The sequence below is a fragment of the Mobula hypostoma genome, chromosome 10 (assembly GCF_963921235.1).
Source record: "Mobula hypostoma chromosome 10, sMobHyp1.1, whole genome shotgun sequence".
NCBI classification, from domain to species: domain Eukaryota; kingdom Metazoa; phylum Chordata; class Chondrichthyes; order Myliobatiformes; family Myliobatidae; genus Mobula; species Mobula hypostoma.
Genome location: NC_086106.1, coordinates 120,733,377 through 120,752,185, shown reverse-complemented (window position 1 = coordinate 120,752,185; position 18,809 = coordinate 120,733,377). Strand labels below are relative to the sequence as shown.

The following is an 18,809-nucleotide window of genomic DNA, read 5'->3' as shown; positions in this document are numbered from 1 at the left end:
ATTTCTGCACACCATTTGACATTTCACAGTCTGGTGCCACATCTGTTGACAAGTCGAAATTCATTCTCAGTAAGAAGACAATAATGGATGTTGTTTGAGGTGCAAAACTCTTTGTGATTAAGAGGTGCACTTGAACTGGGACATGAGGAATAAACTATTGCTTATCTCTGATGTGCAATGTCACAACCCGACCAAGAACCAACAATGATCTCCAAACACATTGAAAACATTTATTTCTTCCAGCTGATGCACCACTTAAGGCAAGAAACATCAATTTAATCTCTTTGAAGTGCTGGTTTGGTTAAATGAGCATAACAGTGTACACCGTCAATAGAGGCATGATAGAGTTATAAGGCCGGAAGACATAGAAGCAGAATTAGGCCATTCGACCTAAAGAGTGCCTCAACATTCTACCATGGCTGAGTTATTATCCCCTCAAATTCATTCCTCTGTCTTCTCCCAGTAACCTTTGTTGCCCTTACTAATCAAGAACCTATCAATCTCTGCTTTAAATATGCTCAATAACTTGACATCCACGGCTATTTGAGACAATTAATTCCACAAATGCACTACCCCGCCCCAGCTAAAGAAATTTATTCTCATCTTTGTTCTAAAGGATATCTTTGCATTCTGAGGCTCTCCCCTCCGGTCCTAGACTCCCCCACTTTTGGAAACATCCTCTGCATCTCAACTCTATCTAGGTCTTTCAATACTTAGTAGACCAATGAGATTCCCCCTCATTCTTCTGTTCAACAAGTATAGATGCAGAGCCATCAAAAATTCCTCATACATTAACCCCTTCATTCCCGAATCATTCCTGTGAACCCCTACTGGACCCTCGGCAATGCCAGCACATCCTTTTTGAGATAAGGGGCTGAAAGCTGCTCAAAATACTCCAAGTGCAGTCTGGCTAATGCCTTACAAATCCTCATCTATACCGCGTGTAAACAGGCCTTTCTGCCCTCTCGATCACACTGACCAAGATGCCTACAAAGTTCTGGAGGAACTTAGTGGGTCAGACAACATCTGTAGAAGGAAATGGACAGTCAACGTTTCAGGTCAAGACGTTCCCTTTGGACAGAAAGACAGAGGGGAGATCACCATTATGAAGAGGTTGAGGGAAGGTATGGTGGAAGAACTGGCAAGTGATAGGTGATGGGGTGATGGGCCAATGGGTGTAGAGCGTGGGAGTGTTGCCAAAAGCTGGGCGCTGATGGGCGGAAGCGACATTTGATAGGAAAAAAAGCTGAAGCATGGAATAAAGAGAGGAAGGTCTGTAGTCTCTTGTGTGCCGAGCTAAGCTAGTCTTCTTTTCTCATGTTTGACCCATATCACTCTAAACCTTGTATCTGTTCAAATGAATTTTGAATGTTATCATAGAAAATTACAGCTCAGAAACGAGCCCTTTGGCCCATTCAATCCATGCCAAACCATTTAAGCTGCCTACTCCCATCGACCTGCACCCAGACTATAGCCCTCCATACCCCTACTATCCATGTATCTGTCTGTTGTACAATACCTGTTGTTATCGTACCTGCCTCAACCCCATCCTTTGTTTTATGTATGAATCATACATTTTTTGAAATTATTGCCTCTCAGGTTCCTATTAAATCTCTCCCTGCTCAACTTAAATTGTGCCCTCTCGTTTTTTAATTCCCCAATCCTGTGAAAAATTCTGAAGGCAGTCACCCTATTGATATCCCTCATGATTCGATACATCCTTCTAAGATTAGACTTCTGTCTCCTGTGCTCCAAGGAATTAAGAACTAGTCTGCCCAACATCATCCTATAACCTGGTCCCTCAAGACCTGGCATTATCCTTGTACATCTTCTCTGCATTTCTTCCAGCTTAATAACATTTTGGCTATAGCATCATCAACATCATCATTATGTGCTGTGTCGTATGACATGGGCGATTATGGTCTTTCCGAGAAACACACACAAAATGCTGGAGGAACTCAGCAAGCCAGGCAACATCTATGAAAAAAAGTACAGTCAATGTTTTGGGCTGAGATTCTTTGGCAGGACTGGAGAAAAACTCCAGACACTTCCATTCGTGGGAACATGGTCTTTCCATGACTATGATTGTTCTTGGTAAATTTTTTTATGCCATTGTCTTCTTTTGGGCAGTGTTTTTAGAAGGCAAGGCTTCCTAGCCATTACCAATACTCTTCAGAGACTGTCTGCCTGGTGTCAGTGGTTGCATAACCAAGACTTGTAATATACACCTGCTGCTTGTAATAACCATCCAATTTGCTTCACGTGACCCTGATCTGGTGGGGGCAGCGTGGGGGCTAAGTATGTGCTACATTTTGCCCAAGGGTGACCTGCAGTCCAGCAGAGAGAAGGAGTACCTTACACCTCCTTTGGTAGAGATGTATCTCTACTATAGCAGGGTGACCAAAAACAGCAACATACTCTAAGGCTACGTCCATACTAGACTGGAAAATTTTGAAAACACCGGTTTTGCAAAAAAACATCAGGCATCCACACCAGGCGTTTTGGAAAATACCTCTGTCCACATTAAAACGGATATTTGGGCGAATCTCCTCCTACTGAGCATGTGCAGGACACACAGAAAACAAGCGAAGAGGAAACAGTATACTTTGTCCAGTTGCAGACTAGAAAAACTTAAAAGGAAATTGCCAAACGAAAGACTTGGTGAGCGTTTGTCCAGAAACATTTCCTACAGCCATAGTTTCTTCTCTGATGAAAGGGACAACAGCTACAGCTAAATGCAATAAGGTTTTTTACTGGGCAAACGTGAAATTTGCTGTTACCTCATTTGTTTGCCTTTACTTTTGCCATGTCTTTGTGTATTATTTTGCTGTATTTAACATGCGCAATAAAACGAGTTACTGGGCAAAAGTGACAATTGCACCTATTGAATGTTGACACAAGGAATACATTAATAAAAGCACCTTGTTAAATGTATAAAACATGTCTACATCAGTGTTATCTTGTATTTCCATACAATGTTACATTAGGCTGTTACACATCTGTTGTCGGATATTGTTGTGGTGTTGGAGGTTGCGTTCAAGAAAACAATGAAATGCCGGGCTGCCACCACCATTTGTTCCGGCACGTCATGACAGCGGTTTTAAAAATAGCCGGTTACCCGTTCACACTACACCGGATATTAGGCGTTTTCAGATTTATTCACCCTGGAGAGCGTTTCTGAAAAGCTCCGTTTTCGGTGGAGAAAATCGCTGTTTCAATGTGAATGGAGAGTCAAAACGAAGAGAAGAAGCTTTGGTTACGGATTTATCCGGTCTACTGGGGACGTAGCCTAAGTGTGAACACACCCTAAGTGTGGCCTCAACAACATCTTGTGCGACTGCATAGTAATATACCAGCTTCTATACTCATTGCTCTGACTGATGTACACCACACTTGTTAAATTACGCAAACACAGGGAAATTTGCAGATGCTGGAGTTACTTGTTAAATTAGTTTGTTGCCATACTAGTACATAATGTTTCGGGTTCAGAAGGTTGTTTCAAATGCCACTCGACAGACTCAAATCTAGATCGATTACCTGTACAGTACTGTGGAGATGACCCACTGTTAGAGGTAAACACTGGTAAAATAAAAATTGGTAGAATTGATTTATCCTTGTCACATGTCCTGAGTTACGATGAAAAGCTTGTGCTGAATACTATCCATACAGATCATCACATTACATCAGTGCACTGAGATAGTACCAGGGAGAACAGTAACAAGGCAGAATAAAGTATTACAGAAAGTATATTTTTATCAATGTACCTTTATGCCACCATATACATTCCTGAGATTCATTTTCTTGTGGGCATATTCAATAAATCCAGTAACCATAATAGAATCAATGAAAGACTGCACCAATTGTGTGAACAACCAGTGTGCAAAATACAACCAACTGTGCAAACACAAAAAGAAAGAAAACATAATAATAGGAATAATAATACACAAATAAATAAACAATAAATATCAAGAACATGAGATGAAGAGTCCTTGAAAGTGAGCCCATAAGTTGTGGGAACAGTTCTGTGATGGGGCAAGTGAAGTTATCCCCTCTGTTTTTAAGAGGCTGATGGTTGAGGGGTAATAACCTCGTTCCTGATGGCAACGGCGAGAGGAGAGCATGGCCTGTGTGGGAGTCCCTAATGATGGATGCAGCTTTCTGTGACCACACTCCACGTGGATGCATATTTGCATTAGCATACAGGTGTATGATTTGCCATGTCTCAGTTTTTGGGAGATTGCTGTGTTCAGTTTGATTTCCTGCATTACACAGTGATTACAAATAACAGAACTGGTTGTAAACTGCTGAAAGGCGATAGGACTCCTTAAAGGGTGCTACATTAATGTACATTTTAGCTAATGGGTATTGCAGATTTCTGTTTGGTTAACTCACATTTCCTTTTATGGCTGTGAATGAATTCCACCCCTACTGAAACTACCAGCTTCTGTAAAGATGTTCAGTCACAAGCCAACCATGCTTCCTCTTTTGAAAATGTAATTAGAGTATGGTGATTTAAGAGAGATAGTTTGCCTCAAGGAAATACTTTTGCATGTATATCTTTCATAATGATTTTTAAAAATTACTGTAGCTGTATGCATAGTAAACTTTAGAGCAAGCCCTAATCTAAATTTAGAATTAATGATGATGTGGAGATTTATTGTATTAATTATGTAGTGTTGTTCTTTTCAGTACAGTATTTCTTTGTAACTTCAGTAACAAACATGAAGTGAATCATATGCTTCATATGAGGCTTAGACTTGCATTTGCAGCTAGATTAAACTTTTCTATAGCAACACTTGTCTGATAACTCAACATAATAATGAAATCTGCAGGATCGTGTCATGAGATTTTTATCACCTTAATCCTGATAGATATCATAACAAATCACCATTTTAAAATGACATTTTTAAAGTCAAATTCTCCATTAGAATGGCAGAGTGTGTCTGATAGAGATAGGTTTGTTTTTTTATGCAAAAATACCAGTCATGGTTACTTGTATATAGTGACAGCACCATTAGAATAGTGCCCTGAAACTTCTGTTAACGTGGGCAGCACGAGACAATGGGATTGATGAGATTGGTCATATACTTAATGGACCTAAAGTCCTCATTCTATGTAATATGATGACTTTGTGCATACCCCTCATAACGGGTTGGATAGTAATACTGGGCAGATCGCACTGGACCAAAAAATACAGATCAAGTCCAGTGTAATTTTGCACTGTATTATATGTAGATTGCCCTCAAGAAGATTTAAGATTTAATATTAACATTATTTGGCACATGTACTTTGAAACTTACAGTGAAATGCATCTTTTCTTTTCAACGACCAACATAGTTTAAGGATTATGCTGAGGGACGTGTGCAAGTGTCGCCACTCTTCTAGCATCAACATAGCATGCCCACAACTCACTGGAGTACCCAGGAGCAGGGGAGGGGGGAACTCACACCGTTAGAGAAAGAATATGCAAACTCCTCACAAGAGTGGCAGATTCGAACCCTGATTGGTGTTTGCTGGCACTATAACGTGATTAGACTAAAGCCCAATTTATACTTCTGCGTCAAATGTACGCCGTAGGTATCGCGTACCCTACGCCGTAGGGTGACGCGCACCTCCCCAAAAATGTAACTCATGCGTTGCGGCGACGCAGACCACAACAACTGTGATTGGTCCGCCTGGTAGCATCGCATTTCCGCCTACGCATTTCCGGTTGCTTTTCGCCACGATGTCTGTACACTGATGCGAAATAAATGGTTGGAGACAATGAACCAAATCGTCAAATCTACCTGCCAACATCCAAAAATATTTGAAATGCATTTCCTCGTCCATGTCTCTCATGAAGAAACTCAACACAGTGGCATAGAAACCCCACTGCCAACTAGCATTTTGGCGGTGAATTGCAGAGCAATGCAGACACAACTACACATGCTCGCTATGGCGTAGGGCTATGCAAAAGTATAAATCAGGCCTACGGCGTAGCCCGTACGCAGAGGTATAGATCAGCCTTAGCTGCTACACCACTGTGCTGCCCACAGGCAGTCTTTACAAGCATGCTGGCAGGATTTAAGGTCCTGAGTTATTGGGAGAGGCTGAGCAGGCTTAGACTTTACTCCGCGGAAGGTCAGAGTACGAGGGCTGACCTTATAGAGGTGTATAAGATCATGAAAGTTATAAATCGGGTGAATGCATCTGATCTTTTTCCCAGATAAAGGGAACTAAAAACTGCATGGTATAGGTGAGAGGAGAACTATTTTAAATGGGCAAACCCTTCACGTAAATGGTGGTGAATATTCGGTACTGTGCAAAAGTCGTAAGCGCGTATATATGCTGTATCTAGCATGCCTTAGGATTTTGTCCTGTACTGTAGTAATTATTTTATGTATTGCACTGAACTGCTGCTGCAAAAAAAAATTTCATGACATATGTGAGCGATGATAAACCTGATTCAGATATGGGTCTATTGTGGACTGAGAGTGGGAAGGGGGCAGGGAGAGGGGAATCATAGTTGGGAAAAGGGGGAGGGAGAGGAAAGTACCAGAGAGACATTCTGTAATGATTAACAAACCACGTTTGGAATCAAATGACGTTACCCAGTGTCTCTGGGCTGGGTGTGTCTGCACCCACACAACAACACCCCGCACCCCACCCCCGTCCTGGCACTCTTTTGCCACCTGTCCCACACCCCTCACGCAGCACTCCACCCTCACCGTTCCCTACATCATTTTCTCCCACCAGATTTATAAGCTCACTCTCCGTTCTATTTTGACAAATACAGTACTATGCAAAAGTCTTAGCTATATATATCATGTAGGTATGACAATAATAAACCAATTCCAATTCTAGCTCTTTACCTTTTGCAACTACTCCTCAGCTCAGTGTGAAATGCACAGTGTTCCTGCATAAGAATTCCAGTGTGTTCTCTACTTCTACACAACACCCAGCAGAAGTCCTGAATATGTTGTCAGAGCAATCCGGCTCGTTATTTGTTTGGTGTCTAATATATGGCTGCACCACATTGATAACAACAACATTGTTGGAGAAAAAAACGAGAAAGCGTGTTTCTGGAGTAGTTTGTCTCCCCACATTGATTGCTCTTCCAAGTAACAATTTGCATTTAAATAGCACATCGAACTGAGTAAACAATACAGGACTTCACAGGAACATTACCAAATAAAATCTGGCACTGAGTCAGATCAGAAGGTATTAAAACAGGCAACTAGATGCTTGGGAAAAGAGTCAGACTTTAAAGAGCACCTTAAGTTAGGGAGATAGAGGGAAGGAAGAGGAAAGATTTCAAGGGAGAATTCAGACCTGCTGAATGTGTGGAGTTTGCATGTTCTCCCTATGAACAAATGGGCTCCCTACCACATCCCAATGACTTGTACATTAGTAGGTTAAATGGCCAGTGTGAATTGTTCCTAATGACCAGGTGATTTGGTCACAGGGAGGATATGCAAACTTCACACAGACAGCACCCAGGATCAGGACTGAACTTGGGTCTTTCAGCATTGTAAAGCAGTGGCTCTACTAATTAATGAGTACTGCATTAATTCAATTAGGGATTATCTTGATGGGAGTGAATGTAGACATAGAACATACAAACAGTGGGGTGTACACTTGTTAATGCAAATATCTAATCAGCCAATCATGTGGGAGCAACTCAATGCAAAAGAGCATATAGACATGGTCAAGAGATTCAGTTGTGCAGAATGGGGAAGAAATGTGATCTAAATGACTTTAACCATGGAATGATAGTGCCAGAAACTGCTGATCTCCTGGGATTTTCACGTTCTAAGGTTCATTTTGTGGTCAAAGTATGTACGAGGGGTGATTGATAAGAAGGAGATGAGTTATTAACTTCAAAATTTCTGCATAATCACTGAAAGAGTTGACCTGCATGTGCACGTATTGAGAGTTGTATAACTCATCTCCGCCTACCTTAGGCCACGAACTTATCAATCACCCATCTGTGGACACTTTCTGGAGGTCCAAGATCCGTATGCTCCACGACCGCTGGACGAAGTGTGTAAATGTAGGAGGGGGCTATATTGAAAAATAAATGTGCAAGGTTTTCTAAAATTCACTGCTTCTACCTTAGGCCACGGACTTATCAATCACCCCTCGTATGTACAATACAACTCTGATATTCGTCTTCTCCAGGTAGCCATGAAATACAGAGAAGACATCAACCCCCACCCCAGCACAAGAAAGAAAAAGAAACAAAACTTGCATACCTTAAAATCCCTTACCCTACCCCCGCAGAAAAGTCAAGCAACAATAGCATCAATTTCCCAACCCCTCCCCGCTGAAAAAAACAGCAATAATAACAATCTCCGACCCCCTCACTCAGAGAAAAGAACAGTGACAATAAGATCAAAAGCCCCAACCCGCGTTTCACACACAAAAAATTAACAGATCACCCACCTGCCAATCAGCCACAAGAAAGAAAACACCGACAAACTGAAGGAGACCAATATAAAGTACAGTTCAATAATCACATAACTCTCAGAATATCAAAAACATCTTTCCATCAGCATACGAAGAGAGCAGCCACACGAACTCCAGAGTTTACAGAGAATAGTGCAAAAACAAAAAATATCGGGTGAGCAGCAGTTCTGTGGGTGAAAAAAACCTTGTTGATGAGAGAGGTCAAAGGAAAATGGCCAGAATGGTTCAAGCCAACAGGAAAGAGTTAATGGACATTTACAGAAAGGAGAAGATAACAGCATCTGTTAATCATAAGCTGGAACAATTTGATTCCTACTGGGAAAAATGGTTTAATGAATATGTTGTAAAAAAGATCACTCCCTACTTTGTACATAGTTTTCTTCTTTCGATTGTTCTTTCTTTCCTCTCCTTTCTATAAGTGTATAACTCAGATAAGTATTATGTGGAGATTTGTGACAAACATGATTATATGATGTATATGTACAGTATCTGAAATACATCTTATGAAAATGTTTGATGATGAATTTCAATAAAAAATAAAATTAAAAAAAGGAAGGCAACAGTAACTACGCATTGCAACAGTGGTGTGCAGAAGAGCATTGCTGAGTTGAAATTTGAAGTGGATGTGCTGTGGAAGCAGAAGACCTCAGATGTACATTCAGTGCCACTTCATTAGGTACAGGAGGTGGCCACAGAAGGTACCTAATCAAGTGGCCAATAAGTGTAGACCAGTACAGCACAACAGAGAATGTTCAGCCCATGAGATTCTGCCAACCTTTCAACCAACTCTGAAATTTCACAGTCTCTATAATGCAATTCAAATTTGTATGTAACAGTATATTTGATATAATCCGGTGATACTCACAGAACCTTGCTTCTGTACTTTACTGCAGGTCCAAAAGATTTATGAACTTTGTAGAAACCTGCCTGGCTAAGAACTACTTGCATCGACCCTCCACTGAAACCCTATTGAAACATTCGTTCATCCGCGACCAACAGAATGAACGCCAAGTCCGCATAATGCTGAAAGACCACATAGACAGGACCAGGAAGAAGAGGAATGAGAAAGGTAACACACTTTTGTTCTTAGATTACCCATTGCAATTCTTGCCTTGCATTGTCCAGCCCCTTGCGTATGCTGTAAATGAAAAGCAAACAAAATCAGTTCGAAGTAAAGGTCTTCCATTGAAGTTTATTGACATTCAACCATCCACATATATACAACTAAATGAAACACTGTTCCTGTAGGATCTGGTTGCAAAACACAGTATGCATAGTCACACGCTACTCATATAGTTATGATCCAGTATAGACACTCAGAAAATAATATTAGCACAAGTCCCTGAGTGACATGGTCTGAAGATTGACAGGCTGACATAAAGTGTGAAGAGCAAGTTTATGGACCTGAATCTATTTTAGAATCACATTGTACAACTTGTAGACCAGATACCTTAATAAAAATCGAGAAATAAGGCACTGCAGATGAAAACATCCAGAGTAAAAATCCAGCAGCAGGAGAAACACAATGGGTCAGGCAGCATCAGTGGAGAGGAATTAACAGCATGAAGACAAGATTCATTTCTGTTGAATATTCTCAACCCAAACATTGACAGTCAATTTCTCTCCATACATACTGCCTGACTTGCTGAGTTTCTCCAGCACCCCACTTCTTGTACCTTGTTGAACGTAACTGTTCTTTGTAATAATCCCACATCAGTTGAATTGATTGATACTCATGTCAAGGCCTTTTTCTTCTTTTTTAATGTCTGTGCCCAAAAGCTTCCAGTTGATTCCAAAAGCATTTCTATCTGCGATAATGGGAGTTTAATTAAAGAGAAATCTCGACTGTATTGTCATTTTCAGATAGACAACACAACTACAAGCTCAATGTGGCCAACCTCGTTATCTGAGTCTATCTGCAAACCTAACCCTATTGATTACAAACACAAGAGATTTTGCAGATGTTGGAGGTCCAGAGCAACACACACAAAATGCTGGAGAAACTCTGCAGGTGGAACACTTGGCATCACCAACTAAATTCATTGGTGGACCAATCCATCAGCTTTCATCATTTTGCTTCTAACAGCAAATTGCAAAGCTGCAGGCTATCTAACGTCAAGATAAATAGTCACGCTATTTAAAATGTCTTTGTTGAATGAATGATTGGAGCTTTTACAGTTTCTTTGGATTTAGAAGAATCATGTTAACAATCATTTATATTGATTTGCCATCCTGACTGAACATAGAGGAAGGTGCAAGGCATTGCAAATCAACTCACAGTCAAGACACAACCACGTACCGACATCCCTGGAGAGTGATTACTAGCTTTGCCAAAGAGCTGGATTTGAAGCAGGATTTTAAAACTGAAGAATGAGGTGGAGGGATAAAAAGAAAGCATTCCGAAGTTTAGAATATTAGGAATTGATTTCACTCTGACAACTGGAGCTGGGTGATTGGGATCTATGCTAGAAGGTGGAGCTTTTGGTTTCCATTCATTACACAATGAAGAATGGGGGGAAAGATACCTGAAATATCATGAAACTTATTCTTCCCAAGTTATCTGTCTTATTTCCCTGTCCCCCCCTTCCCACACAGAATAGAAGGATGTCGCAAAGAGGGGGATGAATTTCTATAGCAGAGGGTGGTGAATCTGTGCAATTTATTGCCACAGACGGCTATGGAAGCCAAGTCATTGGGTACATTTAAAGCAGGCATTGATAAGTTCTTAATTAGTAAGATCATTAAAGGTTACAGGGAGAAGTCAGGAGAATGGGGTTGAGAGGGATACTACATCAGCCATTATGGAATGGCAGAGCAGACGTGATGGGCCAAATGGCCTAATTCTACTCCTATGTTATATGATCTTATGGTCTGTAGCCTGTCTTAAATTACCCTTCCATGTGCCGCTAATTAATTTGCATTAGTTTAGTTGATTGTCACATACTGTACATTGGGATGAAATGAAGCTCACAGGGTAAACATTGTACAGAGCAATAAGATTACAACAATGAATACAATTTTCCCTCCTCTTCTATTCTCTTCTTGTGCCTCTTTCCTCTTCTCACTGCCTACCTCCTTCTTCCCTTTCTCGTACAGTCCACTCTCCTCTCCTATCAGATTTCTTCCTCTCTTGTCCATCCTTCTCACGCACCTGGCCCTCAGCCCGAAATGTCACCTTTTTGTTTATTTCCATCGGCGCTGCCTGACCTGCTGAGTTCCTCCAACATTTTGTGTGTGTGTTGCAAAGAATACAATGACAATTGCAAAACCCCGGAAAGAAGAAAAGGTGTTGACATGAAGCCCTAATTTGCCTTTAGTTTGAGTTTCTATTTCAAGTGCAGGTTGATAGGTTGACTCCTGTAAACTTCTTCAATTATAGGTGGGTGGGAGGGGAGTCACAGTGGGGTTGATAGGCAAGCAGAGACCAATTAATTGCACTAGCAGGATTGTGTTTGGAAGAGCATCGGTTAAATAAACTGAAAATCTTCCTTCTATGTCTATGACACTGTAGGTACCTTGCTGTCCTCTTGTAGTGCTCTAGATTTACTTTACCCCCTGTTTATCAAGCAATAGTAAGTCAAGGCAACTGGACTTGCTGTGTTGTCTAGAAGACATTTCACCACTCATCCAAGAGGCTGCTTCAATTCTGATCCATGGTGGGTAGTTTTCTGGCTTATAAACTCTGTGAGTTGTTTAAAGGTATAGCAATTACTTAAGGGTCATTAGAGGCAATGAGAGAGTCATTAGTTTTATCTTTGCATGAATGGAGGTGGGAACTGTTGTGGAGACGTTGGGGTAGAGATGTTAGAACTGCATCGTAAGTATCTGATAGGTGTCCCTCTGTTCAGGGATGGGTTTTCCAGTTTGACAAAGATGGCTTCTTTACCCCTCTTTCAAACCACCTGTCCTCCCGGTCCAAGGTGTGCATGTTGTTATCATCAAAGGAGTTTCCCTTGTCCTTTAGGTGTAGATATACAGCCAATTCTTGACCTGAGGTGTGAGACCTCCTATGCTGGGCCATCCGTTTGTGAAGGGGCTGCTTTGTCTCGCTGATATACAGATCTGTGCAGTTCTCATTGCATTGGTTAGCCTATACAATATTGCTTTGTTTAGGTTTGGGTGGAGGATCCTTGGGGTGGACAAGTTTCTGTCTGAGTGTGTTTGTAGGTTTAAAAAACACAGTGTTTGGTGTCTGATGAAAATCCTTCTGAGTTTCTTTGAAACTCCAGCTACATGTGGGATGACGATGCTTTTCTGCTTTGCTCCTTACCTCTGTCTGCTGGGCTGAGGTCGCTGCTGGTTTTCATTGCTGTCTGAATGAAGGACCTGTCAGGGTAGCTGCAAGCTTTCAAGGTTTCTCTCAAATACTTGCACCCCTTGTCTTTAGCTGTAATGTTGTTGGTCACATTCTTGGTGCGATGAACCCCCAATTTATGTTCTATTGGGTGATGAAAGTTACTGATCTGTGTGAGTTGGTTTCCTGTGAACCTCAATATCTAAATGTCCATTTTCTTTGATAAGTACTGCCCAGTCTAAAAGGCCCTGATTTACTATTGCTTGATCTACAATGACCCAGATGACTAAGAACCTTCATAGATATTTTGTCCCCTGTTTAACTGCCCTGAACACACGTGACAGATGATTTATCAAGGCTCAATTGCACAAGTTTGGAAGTTAGAATGTTGTTAGTTATAGAGAAAGATTGAATACATCAGGGCTCTATTAACTGGAGTATAGGAGAATGAGGGAAGGTTGATTGAGGTATACAAAATTATGACTGGTATAGATAGGGTAAGTTCAAGCAGGCTTTTTCCACTGAGGTCGGGTGAAACAAAAATTAGTGGTCATAGGTTAAGAGCGAAAGATGTACTATTTAAAGGAAATTTGAGGAAGAACACTTTGTGGTGTGGTGCAAGTGTGGAATGGGAGGAAATTGTGGATTGCAACATTTAAGAGAATGTTGGATAAGTACATAGATGGAACATGTACAGAGGGGTTTCATCCGGGTATTCATCGAAGGAGCTAGGCAGAATAAAAGTTTGGAATGAACTAGATGGGCCAATGGGCCAGCTTCTATGCTGTATGACTATGGTTTTGCTAGTATTTCCTTCTTCTGGTATGGAATTGAGCTGCTTGCTTCTTCTTTGCAATGCATCAGGATTGAATGGCCCCCCAGTGCTGCATTGATAAAAGCAGACAGATTGCTCGGAAGGGAACAGAATGCAAACAAATCTAATCTTTAGACTCTTCAGCTGTTCTATTGCTTATTGCTGTTCTGCACTGAGTAAGTGCCAGCACTGTCGAATCCCCATACCTCTTCTATTGCCATCTTCCACTGTGCCAGCAGCACTTATAAGTCTGTTTTAAGATTTTGTTATTGTCCTTTGAATAACACTGCAATAATCCTCGGTGAATTTAATTTGCACACTGTTGTTCTTTTACAGTGTCACTGTTTGGTTATTGATTAGCTCTCTTGCCTTTGGATCAACAGATTATGATTTAAACCTACTCTGTAGCAAGCCAAGCACAAAGATCTAGTACCACACTGAGGGAGTGCAGTACTGCCGTTTAATGGAGATGTTACCCTGAGGCTCTATCTGCTCTTTGAAATGGGCCTAAAGGTCCACAAGACACTATTCGGAAGAATAGGGTGATAATTGCAGAGATTCCTAGGGCCACACGGTAGCGTGGCAGCTGGCACAACACTTTACGTTGCCAGTGATCTGGGCTCGATTCCCACCTCTGTCTGTAAGGAGCTTGTTCTCCCCTTGACCACGTGGGTTTCCTCCGAGCGCTGCGGTTTCTACCCACATTCTAAGGGCGTACGGGTTAGTAAATTGTGGCCATGCTGCATTGGCCCAGTTGTGTAGCAACACTGCAGAATGCCCCCAGCACATCACCAGAATGCATTGGTCATTGATGAAAGACAACACATTTCACTGTGTTTTCGATGTTTCGATATACCCGTGACAAACAAAATTAATCTTTAATCTTGTCCCTACCTCCAACTCCGTAGCAACCCAAGTGCCACATCATAGGTGTTAAATGTGCTGTTTAAATGAGATGTTACACTGAGACTCCATCTGCTGTTCAAAGTGGATATAAAGGTTCACAAGACACTGTTAAGAAGAGCAACCGGGTGATAATTCCTATCTTCCCCCTACCCACCCACAGAGCACAGCCTCAGAATAGAAGGACATCCCTTTAGAACAGAGATAAGGAGCAATTTCTTTAGTCAGAGAGTGGTGAATCTGTGAAATTCTCCACCACAGATGCCTGTGGAAGTCAAGTCATTGGATATATTTAAATTAGAGGTTGATAGATTCTTGATTTGTAAGGCTGTTAAAGGTTAAGGAAAGAAGGCAGAAGAGTGGAGTTGAGAGGGAAAATAAATCAGCCATGATGGAATGGCAGAGCAATCTTGACTTGCATTCAATATTACCAAAAGACTTTACCTGGTTGCCAGCATCCTACTGTTGGGGGACTTATTTTGTGCAATTACCTATATTCAAGCACTTTAGAATATAGTTAAATTGGCTTTTGAAGGGGTTTAGGATGGTTTGGGAATGCTGTAAGAGTTCAATTTTATTTTACCTATTTTGCAAAATTACTTTGCCTATTTTGGTATTCAGTTATAGTTTACATGTGTCACCTTTACCAAAGAACAGGACTGCCGATGTTGATGGAAGAGAGTCAACATAACTGATACAACCCAAACTTAATTAAAGCAATGATTAGCCCAAAAGAACATTTACCGTATCCTAATACTGACCATTATAAGAGCTTTGGGCACACTGGTCTTCATAAAGCAAAGTTTATTGAATGCAAGAGTTGGGACACTTGTTGAAGTTGTATAACTGGTGAAACCAAATTTGGAGTATTGTGTGCTATCCTGGTCACCTTCCCAGCAACAATCCTCAGGCAAGTGGAGCCAGGTGCAGAATCAATAGTAGAAATTAATAATGAAGATTTATTCAGAGAATAATGCAAGGAATAATCAAAACTTAGAACTCACTTACTCAGGATTTGAGCATGCAAAACAATAGTTCGCACTGAACTCAAATTCAGGACTTAGTGAGGAACACTGGTCCAGAATAACCTTAAATAGAACATAAAACACAGGAATCCCATGCGAGTTGAAATCAAAAACTAATCAGTTAAGAACGAGAAGCATAGGGAAACCGTATTCACATGATGAGCGTCATGAAAAACACAGAGCCAGCTTAATGAAAAAAGCAGACATTAAACAACTCTAATAAAGTCAAATAAATGATGTTCAGGTGCATCGAGACCTGCTGCTACCTGGCACCCCTCGCTAGTACAAAGGCTTCATGACATACCCATCAGGAAATATATCAATAGGATTGAAAGAGTACAGGGAAAATTTACAAGCAGTTTGCTGGTTATAGGGAAAGGTTGAACAGGTTCAGACTTTATTCCCTGGATCGTAGGAGAATGAGGGGAGATTTGATAGAGGTATACACTATCTTGAGGGGTATAAATAGGGTAGGTTGAATGAGATTAGAACTAGAGGTCATAGGTTAAGGGTGAAAGGTGAAATATTTAAGGGGAACATTTTCCACTTGGCTTGGGTGAACCTCAAACTAGAGGTCACAGGTTGAGGGTGGAAAGTGAAAGGGTGAAGGGTGATACCTGGGGGGGGGGGAATCCTCTTCACTCTGTGGGTGGTGAGATTGTGGAACAAGCTGCTAATGGATACAGGTTTGATTACAACATTTAAGAGAAGTTTGGATAAGTACACGGATGGTCTAGGTGCAGGTTGGTGGGACTAGACAGAATAACAGTTAGGTACAGACTAGATGGACTGAAGGGCCTGTTCTGTGTTGGAGTGCTCTATGACTCTAATCTTTACTGTGATCTCAGATGAAACAGAATATGAATACAGTGGAAGTGAAGAAGAGGATGACGGAATGAATGAAGATGAAGGAGAGCCAAGGTAGGTAGTTTATTCACTTACTGTGTATTGTTCAAAATTGTATCCAATTCCATTCTGACTATTATCATTAAATCTATTTCCAAGCAATTTGATCTGGTATAAGTGCACAAATTAAGAAAGCTCCTAAAATTCAAGTGTATTATATTCACATTAATTCCATATGAAATCATTTAATGCTTCAGAATCGTTTAAAGGAAATACATTACACAGGAAATGGTTCAATATGGAAAGAGATACAGCAAACATTGTGGTTAGGTTCGGACTCATATTCTGAAACCTTGTCTTGATCTGGGGACATAAGTTCAAATCCCACCTTGCCAGTTTAGGAATATAAATCTAGGTAATTAAATAAACCTAAAGATAAAAAGCTAGCATCAGTAATGGTTATCACAAAAATGATTAGATGCAGCTAAAGTATTTTTCCCTAACAATTTTGTGGGAGAGGAATTAGCTGTCCTCATCCTTTAGTAGACATGTGGTATTTCTCCAGACTAGCAATTTGGTTCACTGTTAACTACTCTTTAAAATGGCTGTCTAGAGAACAGCAAATAAACATCAGCTTTGCCAGTAAGCGAATGAATGAATAATGGGAAAGTCCTTTTATCTTTTAAGTAGAGACACATGGAAGGCTGGAGATATTCCTTTTTCCCACTCCATAGATGCTGCCTGAACTGTTCCTCAAGAGCAACACACACAAAATGTTGGAAGAACTCAGCAGGTCAGGTAGTATCAATGGAAGAGAAAAAGCAATCGACATTTCAGGCCAAGACCCCTCATCGGGACTGGAAAGGAAGGGGGAGGAAGTCAGAGTAAGAAGTTAGAGGGTGGGGCAGGAGTACAAGCTCACACGTGGTAGGCTGAGACCAGGTAAGGGGAAAGTGGGGGAGGGGCATGAACTGGGAAGCTAATAGGTAATAGACAGAAAAGGCAAATGGTAAAAGAAGAAGGAATCTGATAGTAAAGGTCAGTGGAACATGGAAGGAAGGGAAGGAGGAGGGAACCAGAGGTAGAAGGAAGCCAGAATGAGGAAAGAGAGAAGGGGAAGAAAGGGGTGAGGGGAAGAAATTACCAGAAGTTAGAGAAATCAGCATAAATGCCATTAGGTTGAGGCCACCGCAACAGAATATGAGATGTTGCTCTTCTGACCTGGAGTTAGCCTCACTGTGGCAGTTGAAATGGGAATGAGGACTAGAATTAAAATGGGTAGCCACCGGGAAATCCCGCCCGTTGTGGCGAATGACCAAACAGTCCTTCAGTCTACATTGGGTCTCATTAATGTAAAAGACACCACAATGGGAGCACCAGGTACAGTAGAGAACCCCAACAGGCTCGCAGGTGAAGTGTTACCTCCAGCATATCTTCTTGAGGGTTTTCTCCTAAACAAGTTGGCTGTGTCTGAGATTGTCGTTTCAATATTGTTGCGCGCAGGTTATTCATAATGAATATAATGATTCTGAATTGCAAGGAATAGTTCCATTAGTGGAAAGAAGGATAAGGGGAAATTCAGTTGAAAGTTTTGAAATTTGACTCATCCAATGTAGAAACCTAACCATACCACACAAAATGCTAGTTTCAAGTTTCTAAGATGCTAGTTTCTAAGCTAGTTTCTCTTGGCTGCATCTAGCCTGTGTTCCTCTGAACCTTTCCTAGCCGTAAGAGAGATACAGTACAGAAATATGTCCTTTTGCCATCAAGTCTGTGCTAATGATCAGGTGTTCATTCTTCCCACGCAATCCGTTTTATTCTCCCTACTACCCCATCAACTTTCCGGCAAATTCCACCATTCACACGAGGGATAGTTAACCTTCTGACCCACATCTTTAGGAATGGGAGGAAGAATGAGTATTTTTAATTCCCTTCCTAATCCAATTTGTCACCAGAGAGTTGAAGACAAATTGTGAAAGAATGCTTAATGAAAATACCATGCCACGCACTCAGTGGTCACTTTATGAGGTATCTCCTGTATGTTTGTGTTCTTCTGTTCCTGTAGCTCATCCACTTCAAGGTTGGACATGTTGTGGTGTTCAGAGATGTTCTTCTGTACATCACAGCTGTAACACAAGTTTATATGAGTTACTGTTACCTTTCTCTCAGTTTGAATCAGTTTGGCCATTCTCTTCTGCCCTCTCTCATTGACAAGGTGTTTTCTTCCACAGAACTGCTACTCATTGTATGCTTCTTTTTGTTTTTCACACCATTCTATGTAAATTCAAGAGATGAGCATGAAAATCCTAAGAGATCAGCAGTATCTGTGATATTCAAACCACCCTGTCTGACACCAACCACCACTTCACATTCAAAATCACTTAGGTCACATTTCACCCCCATTCTGATGTTTTGTCTGAACAACAACTGAACCTCTTGACCATTCCTGCATGCTTTTATGCATTGATTTACTACCACA

General features: G+C 41.1%; 1 protein-coding gene across 4 annotated transcripts in view; it reads left to right on the top strand.

The window, feature by feature from the left end:
• si:zfos-2326c3.2 (mitogen-activated protein kinase kinase kinase kinase 4) overlaps positions 1 to 18,809 on the top strand; it is a 349,204-nt gene that overhangs the window by 172,852 nt on the left and 157,543 nt on the right. For all 4 annotated transcript variants that reach the window (XM_063061134.1, XM_063061135.1, XM_063061138.1 and 1 more), the window contains exons 10-11: positions 9,342 to 9,517; positions 16,333 to 16,405. In XM_063061134.1, the coding sequence (XP_062917204.1) occupies positions 9,342 to 9,517; positions 16,333 to 16,405 (249 nt within the window). The remainder of the gene's footprint in view (positions 1 to 9,341; positions 9,518 to 16,332; positions 16,406 to 18,809) is intronic.